Source organism: Zingiber officinale, chromosome 4B, assembly GCF_018446385.1.
Source record: "Zingiber officinale cultivar Zhangliang chromosome 4B, Zo_v1.1, whole genome shotgun sequence".
Lineage (NCBI taxonomy): Eukaryota > Viridiplantae > Streptophyta > Magnoliopsida > Zingiberales > Zingiberaceae > Zingiber > Zingiber officinale.
In genome coordinates this window covers 7791818-7805714 of record NC_055993.1, presented here as the reverse complement: position 1 = coordinate 7805714, position 13897 = coordinate 7791818, and the positions used below count along the sequence as shown (strand labels likewise).

The window sequence follows — 13897 nt, the reverse complement described above, 5'->3', positions numbered from 1 at the left end:
TCTCCGGGAGGTTTTGAAAGATTCGAGTCGTTTGCGGCTGTTAATGCTTTCTGAACTCCCAGGGGATTTGCCTGACGCAATTGTTCATTTGAGGCATCTTCGATATCTGGAGTTTCCTGACACCGGTGTCAATAAGCTACCAAAATCTTTTTGCAGATTGTATCATCGATGGAGGCTGAATCTGAAGACGGGCTCTAAACATTTGTTGTTGCGCAATAACATGGACCAAGTCGTCAACTTGTGTGCCCTGGACCCGAATCTGGAAGCTGTCTATATTCCTGCTCCATGTCCCAACTAGATGCGACCATAATGATGTGGTTCTTGCTCAAAAGGCAATTACCATAAGAAACTGTGTTTCGGATGCTATTGTAACCTGTGTTCTAAGTCAGAAAACTAGGTTTGCATGCCAACGTCATGCACCTTAATATCAATTGTTTTCGTATCTGAACTTGGTGTGGTGTTTTCTGCTGTGATCTTAACAGATAGCCAAGCTAAACTTGCTTCAAGGACTCAATAATTTTTTAAAAGACCTCCCTTTTACTTTTAATGTAACTAAGGTCAAGTGTCAGATCATGCAATTCAACACTCTTATTATTCACAAACTGGATACAAATCTGGAAAAGAGGTGCCAACAATAACATCATCAATCTACTGCAAACGATCTTGTAGTACTAAATTCCAAACTGAAATCTCAAGTTAACCAGATATGCCTTTTTATGTATAAAAAAAAAATGGACCAATGCTAAGGTAATGCATAAATAGCAAGAAGAGCCAGAGTAGGCATAGAACAAACACCATATTTGTGCTCCTAAAGAGAAGCCATCACCATCCGTGGAGATGTGCTAAATGATGTAGCTGCAGATTAATATTACCTACACCACCAAAAGCAAATGATTGACAGACAGTAATACTAATATCGTTTTTCAGAAAATAATTCATCTCGATTACACAATAAAATTGTTACAAATATACAGTAATGAGTTATCAAACAGATTACAGTAAATGTATTAATTTTACAATCTTCTTGATTTTGACCAGCGCAAATGTCATACATGTTACTAAGACATCTAATAAAACAATGGGGAGGAATAATTTGTAAGCAACTCTAGTTTACAAATGCCTTTATGCAAGTTCTACCGATACTCTTGGAAATTTACATGGCCCGTAGCTTGAGCGTGCTCAACAGCTTCCTGGATATTCCAAAACAACTCATTAGAAAAATAATGGCAATTTCTGAAATAAAGTGACTTTTTCGTTGATAGTAAGTAACCTTTTGGCCAACCAAACCAGCTTGGCATACTCCACAGCGTAAGGTAAAGTGGGCAGTGTCTGTGTAACTCCTCTTCCTGGAAGATAAATATTTGCTTATTAAAATCAGATGCTAGGAAGTAATGAAATATATCACAGAAAAATCTAGAAGAATCATGAAGTTATGATCAAACTCAGTTAATTGTAAAGTCCCAAAGTCAATCAAATGTTTGCTGAGTTAAAGTGGTGGACAATCCACAGGTAGCTATTTAGGAATTCATTGTTACTATCAGTCGATCTAAAAAATTAGATCAACCCATTTCTCATTTCATATTGAATGTGCTCTATTAAAAGGCAAACCCATCCACTTGGAGTCGATACAAAGTGGCCAAAACCCTCAGAATATTATCATTTACACGCATTATGCTGGTGCATGAAAAGTTCCCAATGAAAGAAAACAATGGATAACTTTTGAACTAGATAAGAAAATCTATCAAATATACAGTGAAAAGTTTAAAGGTGTCAACTAGCCTAGTCCATCTGAGCCATTGAAGTCGTCAAAGCCTTGAGCTTAAATCTATTCCTCTCTCAAACAAAAGAAACTAAAATAAAACATTAGTATTTTGATCGCTATAGCAAGCTTTGAGAATGCTAACAAAATTGTGCATCTTGTGGCTTTCAGTACATATTGTTTAGGTTATTGTAGCTTCAAATGAATTTATTTATGCTTGCCTAAATGATGCAAATTGAGTATCAACCTCAAGTAGTTAGAATATTACAACAGAAGCACAGTGATTTTGATATGCTCATCTAAGGCCAATTTTGTTGCAGCTGAAGAGAAGAAGATGATCACTTTACAGAAAACACTTACTTTTGGGCATCTTTAACCAGATTAAGTGCAAAGTTCTCCACAGGTCCAATGGAACGGTCACTTCTAACAGAAAAAACAGTTTGATCAAACTCTTCGGGCGCCCCATCATATGGAGACATCTGCAAGAAACATATATTGAATTACAACAACGCAGGTTAGGTTAGCTATTATGCTGAAATGTGGAAAGTGACAGTCTTTTTCTGAGACGACCACAAAATTGACATACAGCTAATGCGTCATAATGTAGGCCATCGTATATCAGCATCACCCTTTCACTGTAGTTCTTCCCCTGTTTCCCAGTCACAAAGAAAGGGGGAAAACATAAAATCCCTTGGCTACAGAAAAGAAAAAGTAGTAGATTAAAATCTTATGATGATACATTACCTGGCCATACACATCACACCGAGTTGTTTGGATATCATAAGCTGCAATTTCACGTCCATAGAACTCAGAGAGAATGGATAATTCTATAGCACCTGTAGCGAAAAGCGGGACATCTTACATAGGAACATTTTAAGTATTAAAATCTTATAATAATAATACACTAGATGCATGTTGTTCATGCCAAACAAGGCATTGAGGAAGAAGGTCAAAAAGGAGCACAAAATTTACTAAAAGGGCTATATATTTATTTTTTGGAAAGCTACTCCAAAAGCTATAAAGGGTAGTCCCGTGCATGAAGCTCCTATCAATGCAAGATCTCAAGGAAGTGTCTACTCCAAAGCTATATGGTTAAAAAAAATAGGGAAATATTCAACCAAAGCTACTAGAGTTTCAAAATCATCAAATATCCCATGCCCTCTGTGTAGAATACCCCAGGAGTTGAATCAACTACAAGATTGAATCAATAGAGCATTCCTTGGTTTAGCAAGACTGTTTATATGATATAAAATGCTATCAAAGTTGCAAAATCTGAATGAAATATGAAAAAGATAGTGGGAGAACATCAAAAGATGATAGATATTTGGTCATTTGTAGCTTGCAGTACTTTATTTTGATTAAGAACATCACAAGCACTCACCACCCCATTTATCAGGATCTTGAATCCATGAACAATATGCATCATTTGGCTTTCCCAAAAAGGCTTCAGTGTATTTTCCTGGATCACTTCCGACAACTGCAGCTATGACCTACAACGAAACAGAAAAAGAAGAAAGAGATTGAAGGTTAGGCTCGTAATTACAATGATGATGATGCAGATATCAATAAACTATTTGAATGGACAGTCTAATAGTTTCATCATTTGTTTTTATAGCCCATAGATCCCCATACAGAAAAGTTGCTGATTCAGAATACCACATTAACCATTCTTTATAAACTGATTCGCTAAATATAATCAATATCAAAACACTAAACATAGGAAGAAAAAGTTTAATATACTATCATTGCACCAACCTTTCCTTAAAATTTCCAATTATTACTGAATAGATTTTCAAAAAGGGTGTTCATAAATGTTTATGCACCAAGCTTAATTCTATTCAAGTAAAGGATGAGTGTGACTAAATGAGAGGAGTTTTTGGAGCAATAGTGAGCCAAATTTTCTAGCAAGTGAACACAAGTATCACTTTTACATAAGAATTCCAAAATTAAAGCAAAGAGCTCCTCCTCTCCCAGATCCACACTCTTGATTAGTGCCAACATGTATCGTGTGTTGACACCGTGCCAGACCAGGACTCCCATCAGCTTTAAATCTTATAATTTTTTTTTCCTTTTCTATTCTACCTTCACCACATCTGACACTGTTACTAAAAATGCAAAAGAAACATAACCAATCCAAAAGGTTGATGCAATATTAAATCTAATTAAGCAATAATATCAGAAAATCCCATCAGCAACATGACAGTAATTCTTATCATTGGATTTGATTGCAAATTTGATAGTGTATATCGATACAATATCAAAGCTACAACAGCATAGAGGATATTAGCCTTGTTTTTCCGATGATACATATTTTGTGGTGAAATTTTTAATTATAGACTAGCTGTTATATACCATACACAATGCAGCTGCCAAAGATTTAAGATGATTGCAACAAACTGAAGGGAAAATGTGACTCTTCACTATCTTGAACTAGAACTGCAGAGCTGTCCATGTTGTGCACAACTGCAGTGCCTACTTGATGGGTTAGCATCTCACCTTTATTCCAAGCCTGTTAGAGTGTATACTAAAAGCCTAGCTTTTGGTATAAACATTTATCTAGAAATAAGAATCACATTGGTCAAATGTCTACATTTATGATAAATGAAGTTGTTCAATTAATTTATATTGTAGATAACATGGTGTGTGGTGTCACACACAGAGGATCATGTTATCAGTACCTTATAAATTATAAACAGTAGCTCATGACCATAATGGAAAGGAACAAACCATTGGAAGGTCGTAGTGTAATTAGGTATTAGTTTATCTTAACTATATAATTACACTAGTACACTTAGAGTGTATTGAGTAGGACCATTAGAGGTCGTTTCTTTTATACTGACTTTATAAAGAAACAAATACCTCAGTTATTATGGAAGTGTGTGCTCTTAATCCTAATATAATAACAAGCACATATATTTGATATTTATTTCTTTAATTTATCAATGGGTGAGATTTAATTCGATGAATCAATAAGCCCGATAAGTTGGGAAATGATATCACTTATAGTGTGTGTTGTTGATTATAGAAGGAAACTGTGTCCTAGTGATCTAGGTTGAGAATGTCCCCAAGAGGAGCTTATAAGGATTGTCATGTTAAACCCTGCAGGTGGACATAGTCCGACATGACGATGAAGTTGAGTGGTACTACTCTTGGAGCTAGATATTAATTAAGTGAGTTGTCAGTAACTTACTTAATTAGTGGACATTTGTTATCTTAAACACAGGGAGACTAACACACTCATAATAAGAAGGAGCCAAAAATGTAATTTGGGATTGGTGCGGTAGTTCAATAATAGTTCTTTAGTGGAATGAATTATTATTGATGAAATTAAGTTGTGTGTTCGGGGCGAACACGGGATGCTTAATTTCATCGGGAGACCAAAACCAATTCCTCCTCTCGGTCCCTATCGTAGCCTCTAGTATATAGAGATTTATACCCACCACATACCCACCTTCTTACCCATCCAATGGGGCCGGCCAAGCTAGCTTGGAACCCAAGCTGGCCAAGACCAAGTGGATGAGTCATGTAGGTGGTCGGCCAAAGCTTGGGTCCCAAGCTTAGGTGGTCGACCACTAGAATATTAAAAGGATTTTATTAAAATTATTTCTTATGTGGATATCATGATTTTAAAAGAGAGTTTAAAAATTAAAATTTCCTTTTATAACTTTCTACAAAAGATTAAGAGAAGAGATTAATCTCTTTCCTTATTTGTAGATTAAAAGGATGGTTTTAATTTTTGGTAAAAACTTTCCTTATTTGTAAATCATCTACATGTTTAAAAGAGAGTTTAAAATTTGAAATCTTTCCTTATTTGTTGATTAAAGGAGGATTTTAAATTTTAAGAAAACTTTCCTTTTTAACCATGCTCATGATTTAAAAGAAAGTTTAAAAATTAATAATTCTCTTTTATTAGTTTCTACAAAAGATTGAGAAAAGATTTGATATCTTTCCTTATTTGTAAATTAAAAGAGATTTTAATTTTTAGAGATAACTTTCTTTTTATCCACATGTTTAAAAGAAAGATTTTAATTTATTAAATTTCCTTTTTATAAACCAATCATGAAGGGATTAAATTATTGGAGAAATTTTATAAATTTCTGGAGACAAATTAGGAAGTTTTAATTAATTAAAACTCTCCTTGTTTATAGCTTGATGGTGGCCGGCCATGTAAATTGAGAAAAGGAAAATTGTTTTTAATTAAATAAATTTTTCCTTTTCATGGCAAAAGAATTAAGGAAGTTTTAAATTAAATTTCCTTATTTGCCAAGACCAAGGATTATAAAAGAGAGGGTAGAGAAGGCTTCATAGAGAACAACCTCTATTATTTCTCTCCCTCTTTTCCTTGGTGTTGTGGCCGGCCAACCCCTCTTCCTCTCTTCCTCTTGGTGGTGGCGGAACCTTCTCTATTTGCTTGGAGTTCTTGTGGTGGTCGGATACTACTTGGAGAAGAAGAAGAAGAAGGAGAGAAAGCTTGTATCCCTTGGAGCTTGGTTGGTGGAAAAAGATCTTCATCTTTTGGAAGCTTTGTGCTTGGCGAAACTTGAAGAAAGGAGAAGAAGGTGCTTTGGTGGATTCTCATCTCGGAAGATCGTTGCCCACACAACGTCCGAGGTTAGAAGAGGAATACGGTAGAAGATCAAGAGGTCTTTCTAAAAGGTATAACTAGTATTTTTTCTTTCCGCATCATACTAGTTATTTTTGGAAATAATACCAAATACAAGAGGCTTACGATTCTAGTATTTCGAATATGTTTTTCGAAGTTGTGTTCTTTTGTTTTATTTTTCCTTGTGATTTGATTGTTCTTTTCGGTTAACCTAAAGTTATTTTAGGAAATTAAATATTAGATTTCTATAAAAGGTTTTGTCTAGTCGGTGGTGGTTGCTCCCATATCCAAGAAGGCCATGTGCCTCGCCACGTCAGTACTGGGAACCAATTATGGAAATTAATATTTAATGGAATTAATAACTTAAGGTGATTTGGGTCGAACGTGTTAAGTTCCGCAGGAGATCCAAGTCAAAACCTAAAAGAACAAATAGATTAAGTTTTGGATCAAACGTGTTAAGTTCCGCAAGCGATCCAAAATTTAATTTAAAAGAACACATGGTAGCTAGGAAAAGGTTCAGACCTTTGTACAAAATTTTGGTACAGTGGAACCTCTAGGCTTTCCGAGTAGCAACCAACAAGAGCTGTCCATGTTGTGCACAACTGCAGTGCCTACTTGATGGGTTAGCATCTCACCTTTATTCCAAGCCATGCACAACTAACATCATAGTTGTTATATCTAACCCTGAAAAGGACGATAAAATCATTTACAGTCTAAATTCAGCTTCCTACACCACAAAATACGACTTCTGTTTTATCTACAACTCAGCTTACCTCAACTGTATATTCATCTATAATTCTTCAATGTCTTCTGTTTGATCCTCTATTAAGAAATTAGGAAATCCAATATAGATTATGACTTGAATCAAATCCATCCTTTTTAAATTTCTAGTCATAGAATTCCTTTGAAACTAGAGGATATGTTCCAATTTTTTTTGGTGTTGTGTAACTTGACTGTCATCAACTGTATCTCCATGTTAAGATTTTTATTCTTCTATGTTATCATTTAATTTGAGATTCCACTATCTAGCCTTTCTACTTATAGTTTATATCATAAGATTAATCCTTTCTCCTTTTATTGAAAATCTATTTAATTTTTAATCTGTCGGTTTAGTTTAATGACTTACTAGGCAATGGGTGTTGGATTCATCTTTTGATCTAATTTCCAACTTACTTTTAGAATCATAAGAAATAAGATTTAAAATCAAAATTCATATTTAGGATACATATCATCTTACATGTAAATCATACTATTTATACGATAAGAATCATGAATAATCCAGTTCTAACTATGATGTTAATGCTTAACAAAAATCATGAAAGTCTTAACTGTTGGACGTTGTCTATCTCCTTATAAAAAAATTAATGAGAAAGGTATGCCTAAAGTCAGAGAGAGCATCTGACTAAAGAGCCTACGCCAGACAATTAGAAACCATTCTGATTACATAAAAAATGCATGATGGAAGGCGTGAACACTTGCAGAGAACCACAATAAAATCTTCTCAAACGCATTCAATATACTGAACACGGATAACATTCAAGGTCAGTCTTGACATGGAATCTTAGCTCCTTGTGATAGGAAATCTAATATGGTAGGAAATCTAACAGGCAAAAAATACTTTTAGTCGAAAATGTAGTTCAGAAAACGAGATAAAAGAAAAAATGACTAAAGTTGAATAAAAAGAAGAAAAACCTGTCTCAAATATGGAGCTTTGTGTCTGTCATGTTCCATAACATACCTGTAAAAATATTTATTTCTTCACAGATCTAGAACAACAATGAATTTTTTGTTCAAAGAATAAAAAAAAGGAATTTAGATAGCAGAAACCCACCCCACAGCATTGAACAGACAGCTGTTATCCGAAGGGATCACTCTCCGAACAATAATCCCTTCCATGCTATCGAATTCTCACCTGCATCAACGTCAACCAACGAGATCTCGATCAAGAGAATACATTTCTTAGGAGAAGCTAACCAGAAAACAAATAAGGAATTTTGACAAGATAAATCAACTAAACAAAAAAGGGGGCAAAAAAAAGACAAACAGAGAAACTTCTGGAACCAAGTCGATCCGAGAAAGGGGAAAGGGTACCGAAAGGCAAGATCAGCAACTCAGAGGCTAGAAAGGAAACGGCAAACAAGGAAAAGAAACGAACGAGAACCTTTGGAAGAGAGGAAACACCACCTAATCCCTTTCTTCGGCCGGAATCAACCTGCGGGAGGAAACGCCGGAGGAAAGCAGTGAAGAGGGGGAAGGCCGAAATCGATGGGCAGGCAGGCAGGCCGGTAAGAAGGTAGAGATTTGATATGGTTGGCCCACCAGGTACGATTTTTTATTTTTCGTACGAAATCAATAATGAAATTTTCAAATCGATTTTAATTTGATAAAAATTGGATAGAGTTGAGCATATTCTTAATTAACCTGCTGATTAATCTACAGAGCCAAAATACCAGAAAAAATTGATAGAGAAAAAAAAAATGTACACGAAATTTCTATCATGCGGGGTCTCGAAAAAAGATTCATGATACATAATCTTATCTTACTTTTTATAAAAAATTATTTCTAAGATTCGAACTCGTAATCTTTTGATCACATAATAATAATTTTATCGTCTTTTTCCCTTACCTGTCTATACATAATAACTCGACAAAGCCGAGGTAAATATCTCCCTTATGTGCTAGTTACTATTCCAAAAGCTAGTAGCTGTCCATAATTTACCTCCTCCGTGTTAACCTTGGGACAGATTGACAAGGACACTATGGACGAATGTATTCACCTTTTATCACCAATAATAATAATTTTATCATCTTGTTTCCCTACCTGTCTATCCAAATCATACTGCCCTGCAACCTCTAAGGAACCAGCTGCAACTAGTACTCTGTCTCTTATTTGTAGGATTTTCCTTATAAGTTGGAGAATCTATATGCTTAGCTTGTCGTGTCCATATGCCCACATATTTGAGATACGTATGGTAAATCTATCTCTTATTTGTAGGATTCGTTATCAGTGGGGAATCTATATGCTTGGCTTGTCATGTCCATATGTCCACATATTTGAGATATGTATGGTAAATCCATCTGATCCATAAGGTGTCCTGCTTCTCTTGAATTCTCAACGGTAAGTCTGAGATATGTGCGGTGAATCCATTTAATCCATAAGGTGTTCTGCTTCTCCTAAATTCTCCACAGTAGTTTAGCCAGTGCAAGGTTCCAAGCCTTTAAGATTCTGAAACCCAGTCCTCCCTCAAGTTTGCACATGTTTGCCCACGCCACCGGTGGATGCTTGGCGATCCACATGAAACCTATGCAATAACTAATTTTTAAAAGTTGCAAACATTCATTTTTTTCCCCCCTAAAATGAGATTTGCATTAAGCAGAGAAGACCGCAGCGCCTCTTCATTGAGATTGAGTTATTGACTCCTGCTCCTCACAAGTTTAGAGAGGTCGCACAAATACAAGCACTAAGCATATTTCAGCAGGCCATGAACTTGGAATTCTTATACCAGCTATCCATAAAGCTTGCTGGCACAGTTGAAAAATGGGCAAATCAAGCAAATTGCAAACGCATAATGATCCAGTGATCTAGGATGGTTTGTAGTACTTGGTCGGCACGAACGGCATCTTTGTTACAACTCCATCGTTGGACTTCCCTCGAATAACTATCTTCGCTTCGGTCCCAACCTTGTGGAAACCTGATTTCACATAGCCCATTGCTATGTTTTTCTTTAGGCAGGGACTGAAGCCTCCGCTGGTCACCTCTCCGATCTTTTCCCCAGAGCTGCTAAAGATTTCACTGTGACTTCGAGGGGGAGGGCCTGTCGAGAAGAAGCCGACGCGCCGGATGGCTGGACCTTCTTGGAGTTGCTTTAAGATCACCTCTGAGCCCAGGAAACCACCTTCTGCTCTTCTTCTCATGCCAATTGCCCATGAAAGGCCAGCTTCAACAGGTGTAATGTGTAGCTCCATGTCGTTGCCATACAGACAAAGGCCAGCTTCGAGGCGGAGACTGTCTCGAGCACCTAAACCTGTCAACTTAACCCTACCTTCGGATTTCTCCAGAATTGCCTTTGTAAGATCTAAAGCATCCTCAGATGGAACTGATATTTCAAAACCATCCTCACCTGTATAACTGACAATTAGAGGGAGATCAGAAACTCAAGCAGTTGTTAGTTCAACAAGCTGAACAAGTTCTACCTCATAATCTTCCAAGTACATGAATAACATGGAAAAGTGTTATTATGATCCAGGAGCATTACATATTAGGTTGATCTTTCTTTTCTAATCCTTCAAATTAAGATTAAAATTATCCAACCGAATCTAATGTCAATATCACTGAGGCTCAACTAAATGTATCATTTATAAAGTAATGGATGAAAGGACAAGAACTTTGATGAATCATGAAAACATAACTTGCATAACATAATGTACATCTTTCCTTAGTAGGAGATAGACGTAGATCATGTCAAAAAATCAATCTAGGATCAAATTGCTATCTTGAATATAATGAAGTTCGATTCAGTGCCACAGTACTGATAATTATTATTCTTCCATGTTTCCCGTGAAGCTTATCTTTGATATACACATAAATGATAGAAATCAGCACAATTATGCTGCATCATCTGACAATTTTTAAAATAATAAACCACCCCAATTATCTAAATCAGCAACAAATGATTTAATGAGATAGAAAAAGTGGCTCAACTAAAGATGCATCCCCAAGTTTACTGGTTTCTTATGCAAATAAATTGTCAATTGGCAGGTGGTTCGACAAAGGATACCCGACCTAATTGTTTTCCATGCAAACAAATTGTCAATCAGATCAAAGAGGTTACCTATAAAAGAAAAGATTCATGTCAAGAACTAATTTGCCTTCTACAAATGGTATCCTAAGATTTGAGTGAACTAGGTTTCTAAGAAGTGAAAATAATTAATTACATTTAAGTTAAATATCTTCATATGCATTGCATTAGAAGCTTGCATTACTTGTCTCAATGTTGATGTGCATAAATATTTGTATTAAAAGGATCAAAATACAGTTATTTGCTATCAAAACTTCATTAGTTAGTTACCATACTCGAGGGAGCTAAGGCACTAGTAAGAGAAAGGCCAAAAGAAAGAATGTAACTTTTAATCAATGTCATCTTCCACGTTAGAGTATATAAAATTAACAAGAGTTAACTAGATTGTCTTTTATGTTGATGGACACTTAGCCAATCATTGAAGTCTAATAAACTTTGAAAAATTATATCCATTAACAAATCCAAGACATTAGAAATTGGAAAAAATATTGTCCAAAACACAATTAACTAATAAAGACATACCCAGTTCTTGTGAGGAAACAAAGAGATCCATTGATGTTGGTAGTGCGGAAATCGCCAAAATAAAATTTACTTAGGTTCTCCTTTGTTAACAATTGGAGAACTGGTGCAGACATGGGGCCCTGAGTTCATTCGCAATGAAAACCTTGTCAGAAATAATGAATTAGCTTAACCATTACGTTTTCTATAGTCGCAAGTATTCTTGAAGAAAAGAAAGTCAAAGGAGAAGGAAGCCTACTCAGCAAGTGGAGAGGAAGCCAACTCACGGAAAGAATTATTTTTTATTTAATGGAAAAAACTGGAGAGGAAGCCTACTCAGCAAAAGTTCTCAAATTTGGTGATAAATTGAAGCTTGTGTGAAGGAACATGGTTCAAATTTTATGAAAATCAATTTAAACTACCCATCAAAAGTCCACTTAACAGGGAAAGGAGGTTCTACCTATCAACTAATCAATTCTTAAGCTGTAGTTACTCGAAAGAGTTTATTTGGATGAAATAAGTTTATCTTACTAAAAAAAAGGGGGAACAAAGCATGAGAATGAAATTGTGAATCTCAAATTAGTATTAAAGTAATCAGCATAAGAAGAAAACTTCTAGAACAAGGAAAAGGTATTCGAGTTTGATTTATGTCGTGACTGGAAGCTAGTAAACCAGCAACAGCAACCAACAATAGTAGCATGGAATTGAACATGTATTTCTCTATTTTGCAAACATCTCCTATCTTATTTTTTATTTATTCTGCTGGTAACTCAAAATTGGTTAAACAACTATTTAGATTAACATTTTCCCTGCATTCCATGCATATCCTTATCCCCCAAAATAAGGCCTTTTTGATATCACTTAGACCATCGAATTAACAGCTTTCTATACCGTTGCTAGAAGCCGAAACGGAACATCTTACTTGCACAGTCTTATGGTATAAAATTCCATTATCCATACTTTTATAATCTGGATACTCTTCAGCACACTAGGTACTGATCGTTCTTTGGTTGAAAACGCCTTCAAGAACAACAGAAAGCTTCCAATTTTTTAAACATTAGTCAATTGTATAGGAACATGCCTAGATCAGGTAACATCTGAACTATTCCAAAAGAACATAAAATTGAAATGAAATATAGATCTGAAAGCATCCTTACCTATTCGACCCAAATAGATTCAGAAACGAGCGGGTCAAATATAGATCTGAAAGCATCGCTAATCTAGACTTCTTTCTGTGAGACCATTCCTCATATAATGTTTCTAGAAATAAATGTTTACTAAACAAGATTCTCCATGACAATCTGATATCAGATACCTGAAGGGCAAGTAGCGATCTCTCATCATGAATGTGCCACTCCACAGACCCTCCCTTGGACTTGAATGCCTCCATGTGCGCGCCAATGTGCGCCAGATCTTTATCCCTACATCCGGCGTTCACCACCAGATAGATGTGATCGTCCCCCACCTTGGCGACCACAGAATCATCGATGGCGCCGCCGCGCTCGTTGGTGAAGATCGTGAGCGTCCCGGTGCCAGGCTGCAGGCCAGCCACATCGGCGACGACGAGAGTCTCGAGGAAGGGAACGCAGTCGCGGCCGCGGAGGCTGAGGCCGCACATGTGGGACACGTCGAAGAGGCCGGCGGAGGCACGGCAGTGGAGGGTGGAGTCCATGATCGAGTCCCTGTACTGGAGAGGCATGCTCCACCCGGCGAAAGGCACCATCTTGCCGCCGTGCTCGACGTGGAAGTCGTGGAGCGCCGTCTTCTTGAGTTCCGCCGGCTCAAGGCAGGGAGCGGTGGCAAAGAGGCGGGGATTTGATCGGGCGAGGCGGCGGGAGATGCATTGGCCGAGACGGCACAGACCGCCCATCTCGCACGGAGGAAGAAGAGAAAGCACGTTGGCGCAGAGTTGGTGAAGAGTGAGAAATAGGGAGATCCACGAAGAAGGAAAAGGCACTTTTTAATTGATAATACCCTCTTTGTTACCTAACCCACCCCCTCTCGGCTTACCTACTTGCCCCTTTTCCTTTTTTCACAAATATATTAAAAGAAGAATATTAATTTTATTCAATTAATGGGGGAAAATCCATTTAAGATTAAGAATCATACCAAATTAATAGGAAAAAAGATTTGATCGAATCATGCCACAACTCTCAACTTTGGCTACTGAAGCATCAACTCATTGAAATTTTGCCCCAATATACTTAAGATTAGTAACATACAACTGTATACATCTGTG

At 36.6% G+C, this 13897-nt stretch overlaps 2 protein-coding genes across 3 annotated transcripts; both read right to left on the bottom strand.

Moving 5' to 3' along the window:
* Nucleotides 1-919: 919 nt before the first annotated feature.
* On the bottom strand, nt 920-8608 carry LOC121974623 (OVARIAN TUMOR DOMAIN-containing deubiquitinating enzyme 2-like). 2 transcript variants are annotated; one of them, XM_042525769.1, is made up of 9 exons: nt 8547-8608; nt 8194-8274; nt 8055-8100; nt 3141-3249; nt 2504-2595; nt 2346-2408; nt 2120-2238; nt 1271-1346; nt 920-1190 (listed from the first exon to the last, which is right to left on the bottom strand). In XM_042525769.1, the coding sequence occupies exons 2-9, from the start codon at nt 8256-8258 to the stop codon at nt 1134-1136; spliced, it is 627 nt and encodes a 208-aa protein (XP_042381703.1). In that variant the 5' UTR covers nt 8259-8274; nt 8547-8608; the 3' UTR covers nt 920-1133. The 2 variants fall into 2 exon arrangements, with proteins under 2 accessions (XP_042381703.1, XP_042381702.1); XM_042525768.1 differs by having other exon boundaries at nt 8524-8585.
* A 1122-nt stretch (nt 8609-9730) lies between these two features.
* On the bottom strand, nt 9731-13596 carry LOC121974622 (aminomethyltransferase, mitochondrial-like). Its single transcript, XM_042525767.1, has 3 exons — nt 12974-13596; nt 11683-11801; nt 9731-10490 (listed from the first exon to the last, which is right to left on the bottom strand). Exons 1-3 carry the CDS (start codon nt 13526-13528, stop codon nt 9944-9946), a joined length of 1221 nt encoding a protein of 406 aa, XP_042381701.1. The 5' UTR covers nt 13529-13596; the 3' UTR covers nt 9731-9943.
* Between the last annotated feature and the right edge of the window lie 301 nt (nt 13597-13897).

Coding starts and splice junctions, on each gene's coding strand:
- LOC121974622 (XM_042525767.1), bottom strand. CDS start 13,528: ATGGGCGGTCTGTGCCGTCTCGGCCAATGCATCTCCCGCCGCCTCGCC. Junction 11,802..12,973: donor GATCGCTACTTGCCCTTCAG/GTATCTGATATC, acceptor GAATGAACTCAG/GGCCCCATGTCTGCACCAGT. Junction 10,491..11,682: donor TGTTTCCTCACAAGAACTGG/GTATGTCTTTAT, acceptor TCTAATTGTCAG/TTATACAGGTGAGGATGGTT.
- LOC121974623 (XM_042525769.1), bottom strand. CDS start 8,258: ATGGAAGGGATTATTGTTCGGAGAGTGATCCCTTCGGATAACAGCTGT. Junction 2,409..2,503: donor GGTGTGATGTGTATGGCCAG/GTAATGTATCAT, acceptor ACTGGGAAACAG/GGGAAGAACTACAGTGAAAG. Junction 1,191..1,270: donor CTGGTTTGGTTGGCCAAAAG/GTTACTTACTAT, acceptor TGGAATATCCAG/GAAGCTGTTGAGCACGCTCA.